This window comes from Microtus oregoni, unplaced genomic scaffold (assembly GCF_018167655.1).
Source record: "Microtus oregoni isolate MIOR12 unplaced genomic scaffold, Mior012 000044F_ref0000062, whole genome shotgun sequence".
NCBI lineage: Eukaryota > Metazoa > Chordata > Mammalia > Rodentia > Cricetidae > Microtus > Microtus oregoni.
In genome coordinates, this window is record NW_024543218.1 from 889081 (window position 1) to 909960 (window position 20880).

Genomic DNA, 20880 nt, shown 5'->3' on the forward strand with positions numbered 1-20880 from the left:
GGGATCTTGAGCTCAAGGCAAACTTAACACAGCAAGACTCCTCTCAAAGCCGGGAGTGAGGCTGAAGGGTGGATCAGACAAAGGCCAGACTTTACCCCTCTATAAAAGACTTCATCATTAAGAATAGGCCCTTTGAAAGCCTTGACTTCCCTTCAGGATTTCTTCTCAGGAACAAGTGAGCAAAATAAGAAAAACTACAATTTGCATATCTGCTGCATTCAGAACCTTCGTTTTCAAGCTTCTAATTTTTATAGCAAACTTCGAAGGAAGCCTTCCTGTTTCCGATGAGGAAGCCAGTATTTAAGAACAGCCTGACCACAAATCTACTTGGGTAATGAGTGGGGTTTATTCAACCACACCCAGCTCTAGATCCATGTTGCTTTTAATCATAAAATGCAATTAGGAACAGCATTGACTTATTTTAGAAGTGGAGAAAGAGGTCAACAAAGGTTAAGTAGCTTGCTTACGCCCGCCTGAGAAGAAATCCCTGGTGTAGCAGAACTGGGACTTGAAACTGCAGATCTGCCAGAGCCCTAAACGTCTGCATTGTTCACTATACTGTTTCATTGTGGTTTCTGCATTCTGAACTACCTAATGGCTGACGCATGGCAAAGCTCCCTACACTTCTCTGTGACGGGGTGACCACCCTCCTTCCTCCTAAACCAGCTTTCTGTAACTGTTTCTGTCCCTGTCCACTTGTCCTTCCCTCCTCTCCTCAGTCTGCCTTTTATTCTGGCCGTCCTCCCTTTGTCCCAGCTGCATGCATTCACTTCCTGCCCTAGGTCTCAGGTTCCCTGGTCAGACGCACTCAATCTGGGCACTGAGTCTCAAAGGCAACATGACCATGAGCAGACGGTGGGGTGCTGCCCCTTGGAGTGCTTTCCTGGGGCTTTTGAGATCATTCTCATCATGGAAACTCTAGAGAATGGTTCTGTAGTCAAGTCCGTTGCTAGGAGACATTTTGACAGCTTTTCATTGGCAGCCATTCTTGTGTAAGCAAAACCCAGCTACTACGCAGAGTCCCACTAGCAAACTGTTTGATTTCACTGAGGGCTGACCACCTACTACTGTTCCTAACGGCTGTTTATGGGGTTGTCCGGATGGAGATGGACGCAGCGAGAGATAATTTTAGTAGTACTTTCTTCCTAGAGTGGAAATAACTTATCCCTGGCTGAAGATGTGTTAACGCAGAGGTGGTAGGTTGGGGTTTGTATTGTTTTCAGTAGAAATGGAAATTCGGCAAGACTAGCACTGAGTGGATAAGCTGAAAAAGTTATTTTGCTTAAAAAAAAAAAAACAAAAACGAAATTCAAGCAGGAAACTAGGGCAGATTTCTGAGATTGTAATCTTGAAGGAAGCAAAGAGCAGTTGTTATGATCCCCTGTCCCCTGCCCCCATTCCACTTGGTGGCTCTGGCTCTCTAACCTGCTGCTCAAAGGCATTCCGAAATTGTTTATCAAATGAGGTAATGGTTTCCTTCAAGGACGGGCCTTGTTGAAGCAAACCCACCAACCCCCTTGCTTCAAGTCTTTTTAAACTTGGGAAGTTTTGAAACATTAGAAAACTAAACAGAACAAGTGTTTTCCCTGATTAGCTCAGCAACAGTTCTGAATTATCACACATAACAAAAGTTATTTTTGGATCGAAACGATGACCTCACTTTCCCAGGCATGCAGCCACAGCTGTTGTGACTGTGGGTAGGTTAGGAGTGTCTAAAGCTCACACACGACTCTCTGCAGAAACAAACATCCCTTCAATAGGGGTTGCTATAAGGGAAAAACTGTACACAACAAAAGATACTATGTGTATTTCCGATAGCTGGAAACACAACACAGAAATCTTTTTCTTAAAAGCATTCCATAGAACCTTTAGCGCTGAATAGAGTTTTTTGATACAACAAATGAAAATTAGTATACTTAGTGGCCTGATCTTATTTTAGGGTCAGGAAGTAATGTACAGAAGTTTAAAGTCGGAGGAAATAAAGTGTCGAACTCTAGTATCTCAAGCTGCTCAAGTGCTCACAATTATGCAGGAATTGTTTTCAAAATTGTAGACCAAGTCTAGGAAACCCAAATAGGGCAGTTAAAATCTGATTTCCCCGAGAGGGGAGAAATAAACAGGTGCAGAGGAAACCAGGGCTGCTTTTAAAAAGACGAGGGACACTGGAAGAGCTAAGCAAGCTCACAGGAATGCTGTTCACTCCATCTGCCTTGCTTCCAAGACGCAATAACACTAAAACCAAGTGGGAAATAAACAACTAAGTATTTTATCAAGAAAGTTTAATTATCATTCAGAAAAAATTGAGTGGATAACTTTCTCTGAAAAAATATATTGACTCTGTGTGGGCTGCAGTTATTACACAGGAGGGACAAGACTGCCTGTAAGTCCCGTTACCTTACTTTCTGGTTGGATAACGACACCAAGTCCCATTTCCAGTCTGATTATAAAGATACATGTGGCCCAAAGAGGCTGAGATTATATAAATACAAAACCAGACAGCAAAAAGCAGTAAGCTAGGGCATGCACCGGGTTCTAGGAGAAAAACCTCAGAAATACCCCAGTGGCAACAGGGAACATGTAGCTGAAATTTGGAGTTCTTCAGTCGTCTTTGTCTTTTGCTCCGTGCTTGAGGATGCGCGTGAACTCGATGTAGTTGAAATTGCCCTTCTTGTCAATGGGGGCCTCCCTGTAGAGCTCATCCACTTCCTCATCTGTGAAGCGGTCGCCCATGGTGGTCAGCAGCTCCCTCAGGTAGTCCTCCTGGATGGTGCCTGGAGGGTAAAGAATGGAGGATCAGAAGACCCACACCCACTGCACAGTCCATGTATTTTCACGGGCCTGCAGCCCTAACAGAGACAAGCAGATGCTCATGGTGTTACTCCGCTGCCTGCCTGTCCCACATCCTTCCTGTTGGCTTGGTGTTCAGCAAGAGGCACACAAACTGTACAAGCCGATAGCAGCCACCGCTACCTGACATTTCCATAAAACCCTCCTGCCAAAAAGAATGGAATTACTCACAAAACAGAAGCAGAACCCTGTGTTAGTCCTCGTTTCTTTCTAGTACTAGCAGTGTTAAAGGGCTCAAGTAACTTGTATGCACAGTGATTAAGAACCCTTAATATACTATAGGTGGAAAAGAAATGAAACAGGCTTAGTCACAAAGCAAAAAAGAACAGACTCAAACAACTTCCTGGGTGTGAAATTAATACACTAAGAATACATTTCCCACAAAGTGAGATTGACAAACAAGATGAGATTAACAAAGAAACTCCAATCCTACATTTTTAAAGAAGGCCCCTAAAGTCTTAGATGGGTAGCTTTGTAGAAATCAATCACTCACTGCAGCCGACTCACATGAACGAGCTGTGGTTGGCAGTAAGCACACAACTAAAATATGCCCACCATGCACGTGCCAGGAGAGAATCACGAGTGAAGAACTTGGCGCATGGAAAGAGAGGAAAGGCTTATTGTTTTTGAGGAGCCAGGAAAAAGCCTACAAGTCACACTCACATGCACACATGTGCCTCTTCTGTGGCGGTCATATGTGAAAATCAGAAGATGGCCATGCTGCGGGGAGCTTGAAAGCTAGAGCGAGGAGAACATGCTTCCACCAGCTGGCCCTGCCAACCACGGGCATTTAAGACTAGCCTACTGTAGTAATGTCGGCAACCAGAGGGCGCCTTCCCTCTCTACACACACTGTGGAAATCTTAGAAAATAGGCCCCATATGCTTTCTCCTCTACTTTTGCCAAAGGACCAGGCATTCCAATAGTTAACACTGTTAGTTTTAATGGTCTGTTTTTGGGGATATAGTCTTCTATATCCCAAAGCCATGATTCCAGACTCAGCTTCCTGAGCGCTGGGTTTACAGGCTCTAGTCCTGCAGCACCGCACCAAGCACGTCCTTCTTCTCAGTCAGCTCCATCCCAGCAGCATGCTTGACACTAGCTACCCATCTCATCCCCCATTTCATCCTCATAACAGCCCTGCAAGATAAGGTCATAGTATTGCCAGTTTCATCAAAAATAAAAACAGACCTTACCAAAGTAACCTGCCCGAATACACAGCTATCACACAGCAGAAGAGGACCTGAAACCTGCTCATCTGATACCAGAGTCTAAGGTCTTCTTGGAATATTCTAATATAGAGGTTAGATAGCACATGGGATGGATAATCTGGAGTTCAGAGATGCCTGACAGGCAAACACAAGACTACTATGCTGTGGTCTATAGCAATCTACCAGGCTGTTCTGGCCAGCTACTCCTTTAACACAGTACTGACAGTCAGGACCTTGGGCAATTAACCTTTAAGTAAAAGAGTAAGTACGTTTCCCAAAGAAGTTGCAAATTTAACCAACAAACTTCTGAAAACAACTAATACTTAAGGAGCCCAGAAAAAGTCCACAAGTCACACTCACACACTCATGTGGAAGGGAGGAGGAGTAAGGCGTGTGATGAGCACACGAAAAGAAAGCTGGAGAAAACCTTCAGAAAGTGCTAACTCACCACACTTTAAATACTGTGTATCTTGTTACATAACTAAAACAGCATTGTGATTAAGTCACCCCGACTTACCTGTTGCTTCCTCATCAAAGCAGGCGAAGGCGTTTCTGATGACATCCTCGGGATCTGTGCCATTCAACTTCTCTCCAAACATGGTGAGGAACATGGTGAAATTGATGGGGCCCGGGGCCTCATTCATCATGGCATCTAGATATTCATCAGTTGGATTTTTTCCTAAACAAAAAGAGCCATACTCATAATTACATTACGAAATACACCAAACGCTTAATCGCCGTAAACATTCTAGCAGGAAATGAAACCACTATATTGTTTGCTATTTGGGTTCATGATAGCAAAACAAGGGGAAAGTTCAGAGATCTACAATAAATATGTAATATTCCAGTGAGATGGCAGAAGGATTAATACTGCTTTTAATCAAGATCTCTCACTTTCTCTTTATAAGGACTTATTTTTAATTATGTGTGTGGGGGGGTACATGCACAAGGGTGCAGGTACCCAGAGAATCCTCCTGCAGCTGGAGTTTCAAGTGGTTGTGAGCTACTAAATGTGGGTGCTGGGAACCCAACTCAATTCCTCTGAAAGAGCTGTATGCACTCACTTTCTCAGACAGCACCCACATACCTGCATGCACACACAGCCCTTCAGCCCAACCCTGAGATAGGCACAGGCGTCTGCGTGTGCACCAGTGGGAAACACTGCTCCTAAATCAATCACTTAGACAGACTCCATAGAGCTTTAAGAATCATGAAAACATTAAGGGAATCCTAGCTAATACATCAACACTGTAAGTGAACATTACCCATTGAAGCCAGCATGTCATGCAAGTCCTCCTTGTCGATGAAGCCATCCCGGTTCTGGTCGATCATGTTGAAGGCCTCTTTGAACTCTTGGATCTGGGACTGGTCAAACATGGCGAACACATTGGATGTTGCGCGCTGAGGGCGCTTCTTGGTGGTCTTGGTCTTTGCCCTTTTGCTCGACATGGTGGTGGTTAAATCCTAATTAAGAAAGAATTCAAGGGAAATAAAATCAGTATCTAAGATTACTAAGTATGGATAACAACAGAGATTAATGAAGATGAGTGGAATTGTCTTTTTATCAGTCAGTGGCAAGTTTCAGTGGGGTAACCCAAGTGCGTCAAGATTTCTAGCCATTCAGGACCATCACCCCAACAACCAAACTAAAAGAGAAAAACCAGTCTTCAGTTTTGAATTCATTCACTCTTAAAGTTGAAAGATTTTTTATAAAAGGACCATCACTTCTAATTCCACCAACATCAAGTCACAGTTCACAGCACATCAAGATTATATACATACCCCTAGTACTACCATAGAGCCTAACAACAACAGAAAAATAAAATCCAAGGAGGTGCGTGCATGTGTATGTGAGTGTGAGTGTGTGTGCACGCGCACATGCACGCACACAAGAGAGAGTGAGAAAGAGAGAAAAAAAACCTTAGATACCCAGGAAACAGTAGCAGTTCTTATACATCAGCACTACGGGTTTGCTAAGAGGTACTAACTAGTGTTCAGAAGCCTAGCCTCCTGTAGAGCACGCCATCAGAAAAAATGACCAATGGAAGAGGTCTTCCCTTCCAACCTCTACTGACAGGTGCTATTCTTCCAGTCAGAGAACATTTCAGATCGCACCCTCATTTCCGGATTCAGCGTCGTTCAACAACAGTTTGCTGAAAGGCTAACATAAAGGCATAGAAACTGAAGTTAACTCACCAGGCGTTAAGTCTTACAGACTGTACTTTATACAGAGCTGCTCTGCACTCAACACCCGATACAGCTAAGGCTTCTCTTTCAAAATCAGAGTACAAGCTGTAAGCAATTTCGTTTAAAGAACACCTCAAGATCACAGATTCTATCTTCACTCTCTAATACATTTATCCCTGGAAAACTTAAAAGAACATCTAATACATAAAATGAAAATGTTTTTCCTGTGAACACGCAACTTTAAAAAACACAATACCAAATGATTGAAGTGGAAAACCCCCGAGTTATCAGATAGTAAAATTCCAGCATACCATTCTTCAGGGTGAGGTGGAGATGACAGCCAGCAGAATCCTGATCAGCAAGCCTAAGCCACTGCTGAGTTATATTCCTCCAGGCAGGGCTAAAACAGGGACTACTGACTCCACTCTGACCAAGATAACAGTTTTAAAGCTTACGTTCTGAAAACAACATCTAGCCATGATGCAGCAAGCACCATGCCCTTGCGCTAAAAATAAGTCTGTGGACTGCAAAGAATGAACCGCTACCTAGATTCCAGCACCCAAAGTGACCTCTAGAATGCTTCCTATGAGGTAAAAAAGCAAAAATAAAAAACAAAAAAGAAGTTAGTTCTTACATTCCTTCCTTGACCACACCACACCATCAGACCACAAACAGCTACAGAAACATCAGAGCAGCTCTGCTCACACGGCTCCCTATGGAAATCTGGTTTCAGGTTTTTGTAGGAAATCCTTAAACGAATGGTCAGTCACAAATCCAATCCATCTGCACATAGGCAGTACAGCGGGATGTCTTTGGAAAGATGCCATGCACAGCACAGAAATTATATATTCCCAAATTTCCTACTTTTATTTCTCCTTTAGGAGACTGTCTTTTACAGCCTACTGAAAGCATTCGTAAAATGCATTCGCCTATGGAGACATACGTCTCATTTACTACACAAAGTTGCATTCTTTCCCCTGATCTAAATGGCTAATGGCAGGTATGACGGGATGCGTCTCTTAAATGCCCTCACGAACTCTGGCGAGTGGCACATGTTTACTAGTCCACAGCTCTCCAATATTAAGCATAGTCCACCTTTGCAAGTCAAAAATCATCTTCAAAAATAGCCTGTTTGTATGACAACATTGTTCCCCTTCCCCAGTGACACAGGAATGTCAGTTATGCTAAGAACAGAAAAACTGATGAGAATCAGTCAAATGGCTGACAAAGGTGGATTTTTACTCTTTAAAATCTCACGGAAAACTAAATTTGATGGGTGCACTATTAAAATTCCTTTATAAAAATGTTTAACATGTTAAAAGTCATATGTAACCTTTAAGACTATATTTCCTATTATTTAAACCATGCATTTAAAAATTAGTAAATGCACTCTTTCCGTCTCCGGCCGCCACAGGGAAAGGAGATACCGCCATGTCTGCGCATGTGCAATGGATAGTGGTTTGGAACTTCTCCAGTTTCCTGATCAAGGGGAATAAGAGAACGCACAGCAATCCGCAGGCCAGCAACTCCTGCTACAACAGGTTGACTCACAGCAAGACTATGGGAGTGCAGGCTGTGGCTGGGGGCAAAGGGGTCATGGTGGTCATGAATCCCAGACCTGGTCAGCTAAAACCAGACACTTCTTACGTAAGGACCACCATCAACAAGAATGCACGGCCACCCTCAGCAAATCAGGCACATGATTCAAAAGAACAAACACCCCCTTATTCTGGGCATGGCGACCATCCCCAGGGCCAGTGTCATCCTGACAAGCCAGAAGCCTGTGGTGGCGAAGAGGAAAGGGACAGCCCCACCAGAGTTCCTGAGCCCCATACTCCAGAAGCAACAGAGTCCACTGACTTTTTCAACCACCAAAACATTAGTAAATGCATTACAAAACAATCAAAAAGATTCCTTTCTGGTGTTTTATTTAGCATTAACAACAGCTTCACCCAGAACTTTAGCTCATCCCATGCTTAATTCAAATGATTGTATTAGGACCAGCTAATTATATTAATGCATATCAAATGTTATTAGCATTGAACACTAGTCAAAAGTTAAAAATGTAAAGCACATACGTGACCTATCTTAAAGAAGTTAAAATATAGTTGGAGAGGCAACTATAAGGAAATGCAATGATTAGTTCAACTTATGAAATGAGCTACATACACTTCAGAGGTATGACTCTCAAGCTAAACCAATGCATAAAAATAATGAAAGAATGAAGCCGGGAATGGTGGTGAATTCCTTTCATCCCAACACCGGGGAGGCGGACAGCCAAGGACACAAAGTAAGACCTTGTCTAAAACAAGGGAGGGGAGGCTAAATAACCCAGGGCATTATCAGTTGGAAATTAGAAACTTTGTTTATAATCAAGAGTCAGCTGTTCCATCCTAATTCAAGCAGTTAATTCTTTCCAAATCCGATAACTTTCGAGCCTCAACTTTTTCAAGGAGATAAGACTGATTCTTATCTCCAATGCAGAAACTTGGAGCTTCACAGGCCTGGGATGGTCAATTAGGCATCTATACAAAACAATAGAAACTGTTTATTTTTTCACACCGAACTACAAACACGGCTGGAATAAACTTAGGTAAAGGGATCACGTGGAGAAAAGCGCTATGATCTCAAAGAGATAATGTTTGACAGAATTGGTAGAATTCTCTTTGCTGTGGTTCTAAGACACTCTTCTACTGTCTCCAAAAGTGAAGATGTAAAACACAATTCTCGTGTGAAATTGTAAATATTTTACAATCATTGTGACTATTTTTTATTTAGGGTGCATGAGAGGAACATGTGAGATCCTCCCCACTTTGGAAGCCTTGGGAAAGATCTTTGGGGTGAAACTTGAAAAGCAGGGAAATTTGCAGACTGGCCTTCTAGCGAACACATGAGGGTTTCAAAGCATCAGAAAGAGAAGGAAGGCAGTCGACGGTGGTCGGGACACTCTGGCTTACAGATGGAAAGGCGTATAATGTTTTAAGCTAAGTTAACAGTGCTTCAGCAGTGACTAATATGGGGAGGGTTGTTTTGTGCAGTTCTGGGGATTGATCCTCGGGCCTCACACATGCTAGGTAAGCACTCTACTACTGAGCTACATTCCCAGCCTGAGCGATTTTGTGTGTTAGTTTGCTAAGATGGGAGTCCATGCTTAAGGAAGACATCGGACTATGAAGGCATGGGAAAACAAAAGACAGATCCTCAGAGAGGCTTTTTATACATACCAGATTTTTCAGGATCTTTAGAAATGTAGAATTTATAAAAGCTGGGTGTGGCAGTTCACAACTAGGTATATAATCCTAGCACTTGAAGCAGGACCATCTCAAGTTCTAGGCTAGCCTGGGCCTTAGTGACATTTTTTCCATAACAACAACAGAGCTGCCCGTGAAAGCTATGAAGTGAGACCAATCAATACTAAATTATACATGAGATTGCCTAAGTTAAAATAGCAGGATCTCAGAGCTCCTAAACTGGTAACACACGTAAAAAAGAAAAATCCTTTAACGAATATCTAAAACAAGCATACTTAGGAAAAGTTATATTAAAATACCTTTTAATGAAAAACCCTTAAAACTGGGTGATACATCCCTTGGAAAACTCCCATCCCAGAACCTCCTAGTGTGCTAAGACCTAGGTATTTGGCCTGCTTCAAACTCCAGATCAAATCTGTCATTTCATCAGTGCCATTTGTTTCCAAGATAAGATTTTTGGGTGTGTGTGGGCAAATTCAGTTTTTGAAAGTATATTCTCAAGTTGGGCGTTTCAGTACCAAGGAAAGCCGAGTTTTCATTTCTCAGGCACACTTCCAGCTGAGAATCGATTCAAATCTCCCAGACAGCCACACCCAAGAAGTCCGAGCACTTTTTAAAAAGTCAATTAGTTGTCAGGATCGACTCGTCTGCTACATCTCACTTTTGAAGATAAAATGCTTTTCTATTAATCCTTATCAAGAGCCATTCGGAAAAAGAAAATACCAGCAATTTCAGTAAACTCGCTTTTTCCACCTTTTGATACAAACTTTTGCATATAAGAAGTTAAAATCTTAAATGATCGATCTCTGAAGTTCTAATATTTTACATATCTACTGAACGACTCTAACTAAAAATACTCCTCTGTAAAGTCGACTTAGTCCCCTCGAGAGACAAACGTAACCCCAATCTCTCCTCCCCGTTCAAACATCAAAGAAAAAGTTCTAATTAGAGGAGCGCCCTCTGAGCTGCTAAATTTGAATGGGTTCTTCCTACTAAACACGTAGCCGTACAGCTGCAACAACAGCTGCAGAGGGCGGCTGTGCTACGGTTTTGTTTTGTTTTGTTTTGTTTTTTTTATCAGCAAACTCTCTGGCAAGTTTACGTTAGCAACTAAACATAGTTTCGGAGTCAGCTCTGTGGGGCTCCGGTTTCGCGGGCCCAGGCGTGCGGCGCCAGCGAGCTGAGCATCATCTCCTAAGCTCCAAGTTTAGCAAACAGAGCAAGTTTGCGTCCCGGCCGCCCCAGCACGCGGCTTCCCAGCCCACAGCCGCCCGCGATCACGCAGGCACACCTGCCCAGGTGTGCTCCCCGCTTCCCCCAAGCTTCCCGCCACCCGCGGGGACGCCTTCTCGGGACGGGCCACGCATGCCCCGAGGCCAGCCCCACTCACCCTGCCCAGCCGCGAGAATCGAGGGTGTCTCGGCGATGCTCTGCCAACCGCTCTCACCGACTTAACAACTATCCAGCTGCCCCAGAACGGCCACTTCCGGCCTCCTCCAGCAAACCGGAAGGAAGCCTAGCCACCATTCCCACCGCCTCCGTGGGACGGCACCGACGGGAGGGGACCCTAGGGAAGATGTCCGAGCGGTTGGCGGGAGCACGGCGCCCATGGGCAGCACAGAGCGCGGAACTTAGAACTGAGAGGGTTGTGTAGAGGATCTCTTGTTCCAATTACTGACTCTTCGTCTTTTTCCCGTCTCTTCTGGAATTGCGATCGTCTCCCCCCTTCCTCCCGCAGATGGTTGCGTCCGTCCCGCCGTTTTCCAACGCCGGCATTCCAGAGCACGGCGAGGGGCGGGGGCCCCGGCTCCAGTCCTTGTAGGGGAATCGCGGAGGGACGCGGGGCCGCACGTGACTGGACCGGCTCCGCCCCCGAGCGCCCGCCGGCGCGGTCCCTGCTGGAATGCGCCTGTGCAGGAAGTTCGCGTGAATCAGCGTCTAGGTCAGCGCCTCGGGGTCCGCTCGGCGCCGAGAGGGCGTGTGCGAGCCTTTTGGAAAGTTGCGGAGTGGCCTTTTATGGAGTACTTCACACTCCACGTGGGAGGGAACACTGAGCTTTCAGGGCCCCGTTGTCTCTTTGGTCCAGATTCCACTCTCGCCCCCCAAAAAAGTTCCCTGGAACTTCCTGCAAGAGTCCCCTTTAGCCCTGATGGTGACTCCTGCTCCACCCATCGCTCGAGGGTGACTTGGTGAATTGGGGCTAAGTGCAGGACCCATTTACCCCTCAGGTCTCCTTTACGTGAGTCAGCTGCCAGCGATGGTTCTGGTTAAAGGGAAAACCTCCTGGACCGCTTCGCCCCTGTGAGGAATCCTGCAGAGGCTGTACCAGCTCGGACCCAGAAGCAGATTGCGACCCTGGCGAGACCAGAGCAGTTGTAGAGTTTCTTCTTCATCTCCAGAGCTCTGTCGCTTGACCCAGGAAAACGAAGGCGCTGTTCTAAATGATACGTGTTAAATAGTCCTAAGACCAGCTGTTTTCTTCATGGAACATACGTGATATGGTTTAAGGTTAACTCAGGTAAAGCCACTGAAGAAAATAAAAGTCCTAATCCTGGAGGTGACCGAAACAAAATTTCCCTCCCTTCTTTGATAATATGAACCATTTGGGGTGCTAACTAAAGATATAAATAATTGGGTAATTCATCCCCAGCTCCCTGAATCAGGACTGTCAAGAGCAGGTTCTGGGGAGTCAAGGACTTAAGGGGTCTAGCATGACTTTTTGGGAAAGTTGGGCACACAGCTGGTGGCAAGCCATGACAGTACAGAGTCAAACTGTGGTAGGTTCTTGGGAGGCAGCAGCGCGCTACCCTCCATCCGGTACTGGCCTGTCACACTGGGAAGCTCGGGCCTTCAGGCCTGGCTGTTCTGCGGCGGAAAATCAAAACCCCTGTAGATGATAACAAGGAAGTGGGCAGTTCAGTTTCCCCTTCACCTGGAAAACAGTGCGTTGTTGGCTTCTGTAGGAATTCCCGCCGAGTCCCCGTCAAATCAGCCAATACGTACTAAACTGGTAAACACTGTGCCCCGAGCTGCGGTTTGCCCATTTCAAAATGAACAATGGCCATCTCTGGGATGGGGTTGTGGGATGGAACAGAAATGGGGGAGAATTACGAGGAACAAACATGCGAAAGGTTACAGAAGAACAAATACACCTACCAGGGGAGTGCTGGAAGACATCCCCAGAGGGCAGTTGGACTGATTCCAGGGGTTAGTGGAGGAAAGGAGAGAAGCATGTTCAATTGTCTGAAGGGGCAAAGAACCTGGCTGTTCGGAAGTTGGTTTCTGTTTGCCCTTTATTCATTTCCAGAGAACTATGGATATACCAAGTCAATGTGGAAAAATTAAGTCTCACTACTTTACCTAACGTTCTGATATGACATGTTAATGATAGACCCACTACTGAAGGCCTCTTAGCTGTTCGATGTCCCTGTTCTTTTGGAACCTGGAGGAGATCTTCCTAAAACATCAGGTGAAAACCTTCTCACTACAAGTTTGGCAGTCTGGGTTCTGTGCAACTCTGAGAGCAAGTCCCTCGGTTGACCTCAGTTTTCTATATTTCTCCACCTTGCCTTACAGGGCTTCCCGATTAAATGTGATCATTTATAATTTTATTTTTCTTAAAGATTTTATTTTGTGCAAGTGGATGTTTTGTCTGCATTTACATCTGCACACCAGAAGAGGGCATCAGATCCCACAGGACTACAGTTATAACCGGTTATGAGCTGCCTCGTGGGTGGTGGGAATTGAACTCTGGATCTCTGGAAGAGTAGCCAGACTTCTTAACTGCTGAGTTATCTCTCCGGACCCTTATTTATAACTTTAAAAGATTTTCTATATACAGAAGAGTGGCTTTTAAATAAGTGTGTGTGTGCATGCATGTGTGTGTGTACGTCAGATTGAATGTCAGCTGTCTTCTTGCACTTTTCACTGAACCAGAAGTTCATTGTTTCGGCTAGCCTGGCCCTGGGAATCCTCCAGTGTCTGCCCCTCACTGTTGGAGTTACAGGCATACACAGCAAATGCTTTTACCCATTGAGCCATCTCCTTAGCTTCTGGTGACTTTCATATTTTTAACTGAAACTTGGAGTAGGAAATTTATCTCAGGACTGGCAAGATGGCCCTGCTTGCCACCAAGTCTGGTGACCTAAACTCAATCCTAGGGGCCTACATGGCAGAAGGAAAGAGCCAGTTTTTATAAGCTGTCCACTGACACACCCACAAAATAAATAAACACAATAAAAGTTAAAAAGAAATGTGTATAACTAAACAATACATATCTGTGATGTTTTGCAAGATTTCCTATTCTATTAAAATTGGTATTCACATGGCTGCCATATACATATATATAAAATCACAGGCTTGGCATCTTAAATAACATGTTTTCCACTTTGTGGAGGCTGAGAAGTCCAAGATCAAGGAACTGTCTGGTTTGCTTCTTGCTGAAGACCCTCTTTCTGGCTCAGACACAGCCTCCTTCTTGCCCTGTTCTAGATGGCAGGGAGAGGTTTTCCCTCCTTTTTCCTATGAGTACTAACTGATTAGGGCCTCATCCTATGGTCTCTCTAAATTTTATTATCTCCTAGGGTTCCTCTCTCGAAATAGCACCCATGTTCCACTAATGTTGTTGTTCTTAATAGCCAGGAGTAGAGCCAGAGGTGAGGAGTATAGATTTTGGTTCTAAAGCAGTGGTTTTTAACCTTCCTAATACTGTGACCCTTTTATACAATTTCTCATGTTGTGGTGACCCCCAACAGAAAATTATTTTAGTTGTGACTTCATAACCGAATCATAATGTAAATATCTGTGTTTTCTGATGGCCTTAGGTGACCCCTGTGAAAGGGTCAGTCCACCCTCAGAGAGGTCGTGACCCACAGGTTGAGAACCTATGCTCTAAAGGAACACTTGGCAATGTCAGGGGATGTTTTGGATCATCATAACCAAAGGGCTGCTGCAGGGATGTAGAGAGTAGAAGTCAGAGATGCCATCTAAAGGGCTAAGGTTGAGAAAACTCTACACTAGTGACTTGGGGCTCAGTATTATAATGATTGTTTGGGAGTACTATGAGTACCAAAATGACACTATTTAATTTCTTCTTCCCCAGAGTAAGATGTTTATTTTCCCAAGGTCAGGGCTAATGAGAAAGAACGAGCTAATAAAACATTACTGTGTGCCTAGTACATGCAAGGTGTTTACGTAATATTTAATCCCCCCACAGCCCAGTGGGCCTGCATAGACATTTGCTTTTCTCACATAAACTGAGATCCAATAGACTTAAGTTATTTGCAAGGTTGTTCAAATAGTCACTCAAAAGTCAGAAGTATAACCTCTATGTCTTTGGTTTTCTAGAAGTAGGAGAGAAAGAAGCACAGGGCAAATTTATACTTCTCATATAGTATCTAGTTATGAATACCAGCAAATCTTTGCTATTTGGATACTTATTTGGGTGCAAATAGCTAGTTGGTAGCACAATTGAAAGAAAATAATGTTTTCTAATTCTTTTTTTGTAAATTTTAAGTGTGTGTGTGTGTGTGTTTGTAAGTCAAAGGACAACTTGTGGGACTTAGGTCTCTCCTGTTACTTCGTGGGTCCCAGGGAGGAAATGTCAATCAGCAGACGTGGCGGCAAGCACTTTTACTCACTTGGCTCAATCACTTTTGATTTTATTTATTTATTTATTTATTTATTTATTATGTATACAATATTCTTTCTGCGTGTATGCCTGAAAGCCAGAAGAGGGCACTAGACCTCATTACAGATGGTTGTGGGCCACCATGTGGTTGCTGGGAATTGAACTCAGGACCTTTAGAAGAGCAGGCAATGCTCTTAACCACTGAGCCATTTCTCCAGCCCCTCTTTTGAATTTTGTTGCATGTAAGAAATTTCTGAATGTCGAGAAATATGGGCTTATATTCTTCTTTGTGTTTGGAGATATGGTCTCATGTAGTGTCAGGCTGCATTTAAACTCCTCATCCTACTGCCTCTACCTCCCAAGTGCTGGGATTACAGCATGTGCCATATGCCTGTTTCTGTGCCGCTCTGGGAATTGAAGTGAGGACTTCATGTATACTAGGCAAGCACCAGAACAGCTACGTTTCCAGCCATCACTCTGGCTTTAACAATAAGAAGTCTAATCCCTTGTAGGTGAGATATGTGTGGTGTAACAGTGAGCATTAGTCTAGGAAAACAGTAGGAGGAGCTCTTGTCTTTCAAATGAAAAGGATGTTTAAATAAGTCTGATAATTAAATTTACGGCACAGGCACAAAAGCTATAAATAGAATACAAATAGTATATTAAAAGTGTGTAGAAAAGTCAACATGAATAAAGAATTTCTAGTTTCTAAATTTTAGTCAACATTTTTTTCTTAAAAATGTTTTATGTTTATTTAGTTTATTTTATGTGTGAGTGTTTTGCTTTCATGTATGTATGTGTAGCATGTGTCCTTGGAGGTCAGAAGAGACAGTGTTGGATCCCCTGGAACTGGATTTATGGATAACTGTAAGCCACCATGTGGGTGCTTAGGCACTGAACCTGAGTCCTCTGCAAAAGCAACAAGTGTTCTTAACTATTGAGCCATTTCTCCCACTCCCAAATTATTTTCCATGTAATATTTTCATTACATCTTTGAAATTTTCATAATTCATATAATGGACTTAATCAAAATTCTTTTAAGCTGAGGAATGATGAGTGAGGTGAAAGGCACATGGGACCGAGGCATACACACAGGTAGTGCAGTTGGTAGAGTGCCTGCTGGCACAAGCCTTGAGTTCGATCCTCCGCACTACATAAACCCAGAGCGGCAGTGTATGCCTGTAATCTGTGCACTTGGGAGGGCGAGGCAGGACTCTCAGGTCATCTTCAGCTACTACTTGAGGACTGTCTCCAAAGAGGAAAGAAAAAATGAAATGTGGAATTGAATTAAGGATATTTGAATAAACTTATTCTATGCTATTTTTTCAGTACTGATCTCAAACCCAGGGCCTTGTACATGTTCAATAAGCACTTTTCCGCTGAGCTAAAGCCTCAGCTCTGTAGCAGTAAAAGTAAGTTAAGTAAGCGCTTAGAAAATTAGAATACAGGGCTGGAGAGATGGCTCAGTGATTAAGAGCATTGCCTGCTCTACCAAAGGTCCTGAGTTCAATCCCAGCAACTACATGGTGGCTCACAACCATCTGTAATGGGGTCTGGTGTCCTCTTCAGGCCTGCAGGCATAGACACAGTCAGAATATTGTATGCATAATAAATAAATAAATAAATAAATAAATAAATATTAAAAAAAGAAAAATTAGAATACTAAGTAAGATGCAAGACAGAATATAAAGAAAACATGTCAACTGTACAGTAACAGTTACCTTGATGATGATACCAGACTCTAAGGGTAAAAACAGGCTGCCCCATTGTTAGAAAAACTCCCATTATCATAAGCTATTTCAAAATGTTATCTTGACATAAGTGATTCTAATTGTTAATAAATAAATGTATTGATCAGATTATATTTATTGAGTTAATTTTATAATGCCAATATTAGTTTTACCTAAAATAATACATTAAACAAGAATTATAGTTCAGGCTTACTTTAGCAACCCCTTTAGTGTCCTCTTCTGAAAAATGGCACAATAATATTAATATAATCTACTTTTTCCAGTTTTTGTGAGAATTAAGGAAGACATTCATGCAGTTTTGTCAGTACACAACTGTGGTTGTATTGAGGCCTGGAATTTTAAGTGGTAGAGCTTACCCTGACGAATTACCATGGCAGATTTCTTTGTCTGCTTGACTGGAAGAAACGTGTTAGTGATCATTTACTAAGGCAGTGATCACAGACTTCAGTGGTCCTTGCTGCTTCTCGTGTGTCTCTAGCCCTATCGTGCTCTTTTTTTCTTAGGTGTCAGTTCTATAACGTATCCCTGCCCCCTGTGCATGTGTATAAATGTACATGTGTATATGTGTGCATGTAGGGGCTGGAGGGAAACCTCACATATGCACTTTTTTGGAGGGGTGGGGGGATAGGTGTCTTTACTGGTCTGGGAATCTCCTAGGTAGGCTAGACTGGTTGGCTAGCAAACCTCACATCCCAAGGATCTCTGACTCTCATCGCCATGTCTGGCTTTTTTTTTTTAAACCATGTGTTCTTGGGATCAAATTCCAATCTTCATGCTTGCAATACAAGCAGATACTGAGCATATTCTCTGCTCATCGTCAAACCTCTGTGACTTCTACTCCACTGTTACTCACAGGTGATGACCTTGCTTGTAGGTCACTGAGAAAATGGTCACTTCATCATCTACTGCCCTACATCTGCCCCAAGAGTCTTCCCTTGGTAACTAGGTCCTAAAAAGCCCATTTCTCTGTCCTCTCACCCATGTCCACACTAGTAGTTCTCCCTGCTTCTGCAATATCCAGTTCTTTTTCTATTGTATTATTCCTGTCAGCAAGAATGCTGTAATGTACCCTGTGCATAGTAGACAGAATAATAGTCCCTCAAAGATACCCATATCCGATTTCCTAGGACCTCTGTTGAGTTATATTGCAAAAAGAATTAAGGTAAATAATGAAATTAAAGCTGCTAATGAGAATAGGTAGTTATTGTTTTCCTTAGTTATGATAAAAGATAAAGTAGATATAAATATTGTAACTGTAATTCTTGCTTGATAACGGTTTTGTTATATGTAATTTTACTATGTTAAAGTGAGCGCCTTTCTTTTTTGTTTAAACAGAAAAAGGGGAAATGATGTGGGAGAGTCTTCTGTCTGTGTGTTACTTTCATTGGTTAATAAAGAAACTGCCTTGGCCCTTTGATAGGACAGCAGCTTAGGTAGGCAGAGTAGACAGAACAGAATGCTGGGAGGAAGAAGCAGATTTAGGCAGACACCATTCCTCTCCTCTCAGAGATGGACGCAGGTTAAGATCTTTCCCAGTAAACCACCACAGATTACTACTACCTGTGTACAGATTATTACCACAGATTACCATGGTGCTACACAGATTACTAACTATGGGTTAAAGCAAGATGTGAGAATTAGCCAATAAGAGGCTGGAACTAATGGGCCAAGCAGTGTTTAAATGAATACAATTTGTGTGTTGTTATTTCAGGGCATAAGCTAGCCAGGTGGCCGGGAGCCAGGAGGCAGGAACGCAGCCCGCAGCTTCTTCTACAAATGACCTGGCCTTAAATTAAGAAGATTATCCTGCATTGTTCCATTGTGACAAATGTCACAGAGTTTTCAGAGTGGAACATGGAGGCAGAGGAGATCCAGAGAGTGATGTGACTGTAGGCAAATGGAGAGATGTAGGTGGTTGGCTTCAAAGGGGCAGGAGGAGCCTTTAACAGATGGGCCTTTGGGGAACACTTACCTAAAAGGAAGAGTAATACTTACTCCTATCTTTCTTTTTCCCAGAGAAAGAGATCATATGAACCTCATGGAACTTCCCAGCAAGTGGGCTCAACCCCACTGAAATCAGTACCTTGAGAAAAGGCTGCATTAGCACCTGTAAATATGCTCTGGCTTTAGGCTGAATTCTCCTTTCCAGAGAAGCAATGGCAGATGAAAGTAATATCTCATCTATGTAACTTGTAGGCACTTCACACAGAATACCTCTGTTTCTGTTGACCACAGAGCGCCAAGTCAGTGAAGCACTGTTCTTGGTGCTGGTTCCTGCCCACGAAAGCCACGGACCCAGAGGTTAATCTGAAGGGCTTCCCTAGGTCGGGGTTCTTCAGTGGCCACCTGTGCGCTCCACGCATTACTTGGGTAAGGAAGAAGAAAACACTATGAAGGTGGATTTGCTGCCCAGAGAGCCTTCTTTTGTTTGTGTTCCCAGTGCCACCTGAACACAGTAAAACTTTCGGCTGTGCACCATAAAATTTGGGGCAAAAGCAGTAGAAAAGACACAGGGCATTTTGGGGAGTAGTTAAATAGATGATGAGAGCCATCCTGTTTGAAACTCAACCAAATTGAATGTCATCAAACTTCTTTTGGTCTCCTAAGTCCAAAATGAAATTTCCTCAACCACATAGATGGTCAGATTAGCCATGGAGGGGTTAGATACTGTTTAGATAGATAGGCTCAATTGTTGGGACACAGATGTGAGCCTGTTCCACCTTGTCTGAAGGCCAGAGAGTCTGAGCTTAATTTTTGCTCTTTCAAAGTTGTTAACAGGTGTAGCCTGACCTAGGGTGTGGTTACTTGGTGTTTTGGACATTAAGATGACCGTTAGAGGTGGATCTGCTCCATCCTGACCAAAGGTCAGAGAATTCAAGCATACTCCTGTAGTCCTTCATTTAAAATAAGAGGGTTGGCATAGGGAGTGACTGCCTACAGGATACTTGGTCTAGGGTGTGTTCATTGCTACAAGCATCAAATGCTTCACTCAGGAAATAGTGACTTGATGTCTCAAGTATTGAAGCAAGTAACTGTTCTGGTTGTCCTTTGTGTCATGTTAAAGCAGTCTTTTTCTTTCTTTCCCCCTTTTCTATTGAGTTATAAAAGTGTATGAAAAATAAACACGGGCAAATTCAGCATTCAGTGTTCACTGAATTGCCCTCCTGGTACTATTCTGTGTCTCTTTGTTTCTTTCTTATCTTAGCATTTATAATTCACACACCTCCACCCTGAAACATATGAAGCTGGTGTAGCCAGGACTATGGCAGAAGTCACCCCAAAAGGTGGCTCATGGCACTCAATAAAATTTATTATCCAAGGCAAAAGAGGACATTAAAGAAAATGCTTAGCTCCACTACATTAATTCCTATTGTAACTCTATTTCATAATAATTTCATATAAAATGCCTCATTAAAGACCATGTCTTAACATAACTTTAAAGTATTATAAATGAACAAAATTCCACTAAGCCAGATGCTACTAAGTTTAAAAACAGAAAATTGGCCGAGGGCTGAAAAATGGTAAAAATTTGAAACTAGGAAGCTCAATACCTCTTTTCCCAAGTGCAATAAACAATGATGGAAGATATCTTTTCAACATGAAATACTGTTGGAAAATAAAATAGAGAAACTGAGGCCCATCTGCTTCTGTCTCCCAAATCCTGGGATTGAAAGTGTGTGACACCACTGCATGGCCTCTAGTGGCTTAGTTTTATCTTCTGGTCTCAGGCAAGCTTTATTTATAAACCATGAATAAAGATCACTATAGCGTGTAGTGGCATTTCATTTGTATAAATAAAGTTTGCCTGAATATCAGAAAAGTAAAACAGCCACTCTGTCCAGCCTTATATACCAGGCAGCAGTGACACACACCTTTAAATCCTGGTAGCCACACTAGCTTCCCATAGAAACCAGGCAGTAGTGGTGCACGTCCTTAATCCCAGAACCAGAGAGGACTGTAAGACGGGAGGAGACAGCTCTCTCACAGTCTCATCCTGAGTTTTCT

At 43.1% G+C, this 20880-nt stretch overlaps 1 protein-coding gene and 1 pseudogene across 2 annotated transcripts; one reads left to right on the plus strand and one right to left on the minus strand.

Annotated features, from left to right (window-relative positions):
• Window positions 1–2264: 2264 nt before the first annotated feature.
• Window positions 2265–11035, minus strand: LOC121434627 (myosin regulatory light polypeptide 9). 2 transcript variants are annotated; one of them, XM_041633549.1, is made up of 4 exons: window positions 10886–11035; window positions 5323–5521; window positions 4575–4736; window positions 2265–2771 (listed from the first exon to the last, which is right to left on the minus strand). In XM_041633549.1, the coding sequence occupies exons 2-4, from the start codon at window positions 5504–5506 to the stop codon at window positions 2599–2601; spliced, it is 519 nt and encodes a 172-aa protein (XP_041489483.1). In that variant the 5' UTR covers window positions 5507–5521; window positions 10886–11035; the 3' UTR covers window positions 2265–2598. The 2 variants fall into 2 exon arrangements, with proteins under 2 accessions (XP_041489483.1, XP_041489482.1); XM_041633548.1 differs by lacking the exon at window positions 10886–11035 and adding an exon at window positions 6556–6702.
• LOC121434651 lies at window positions 7676–19147 on the plus strand (annotated as a pseudogene).
• The last annotated feature ends 1733 nt before the right edge of the window (window positions 19148–20880 follow it).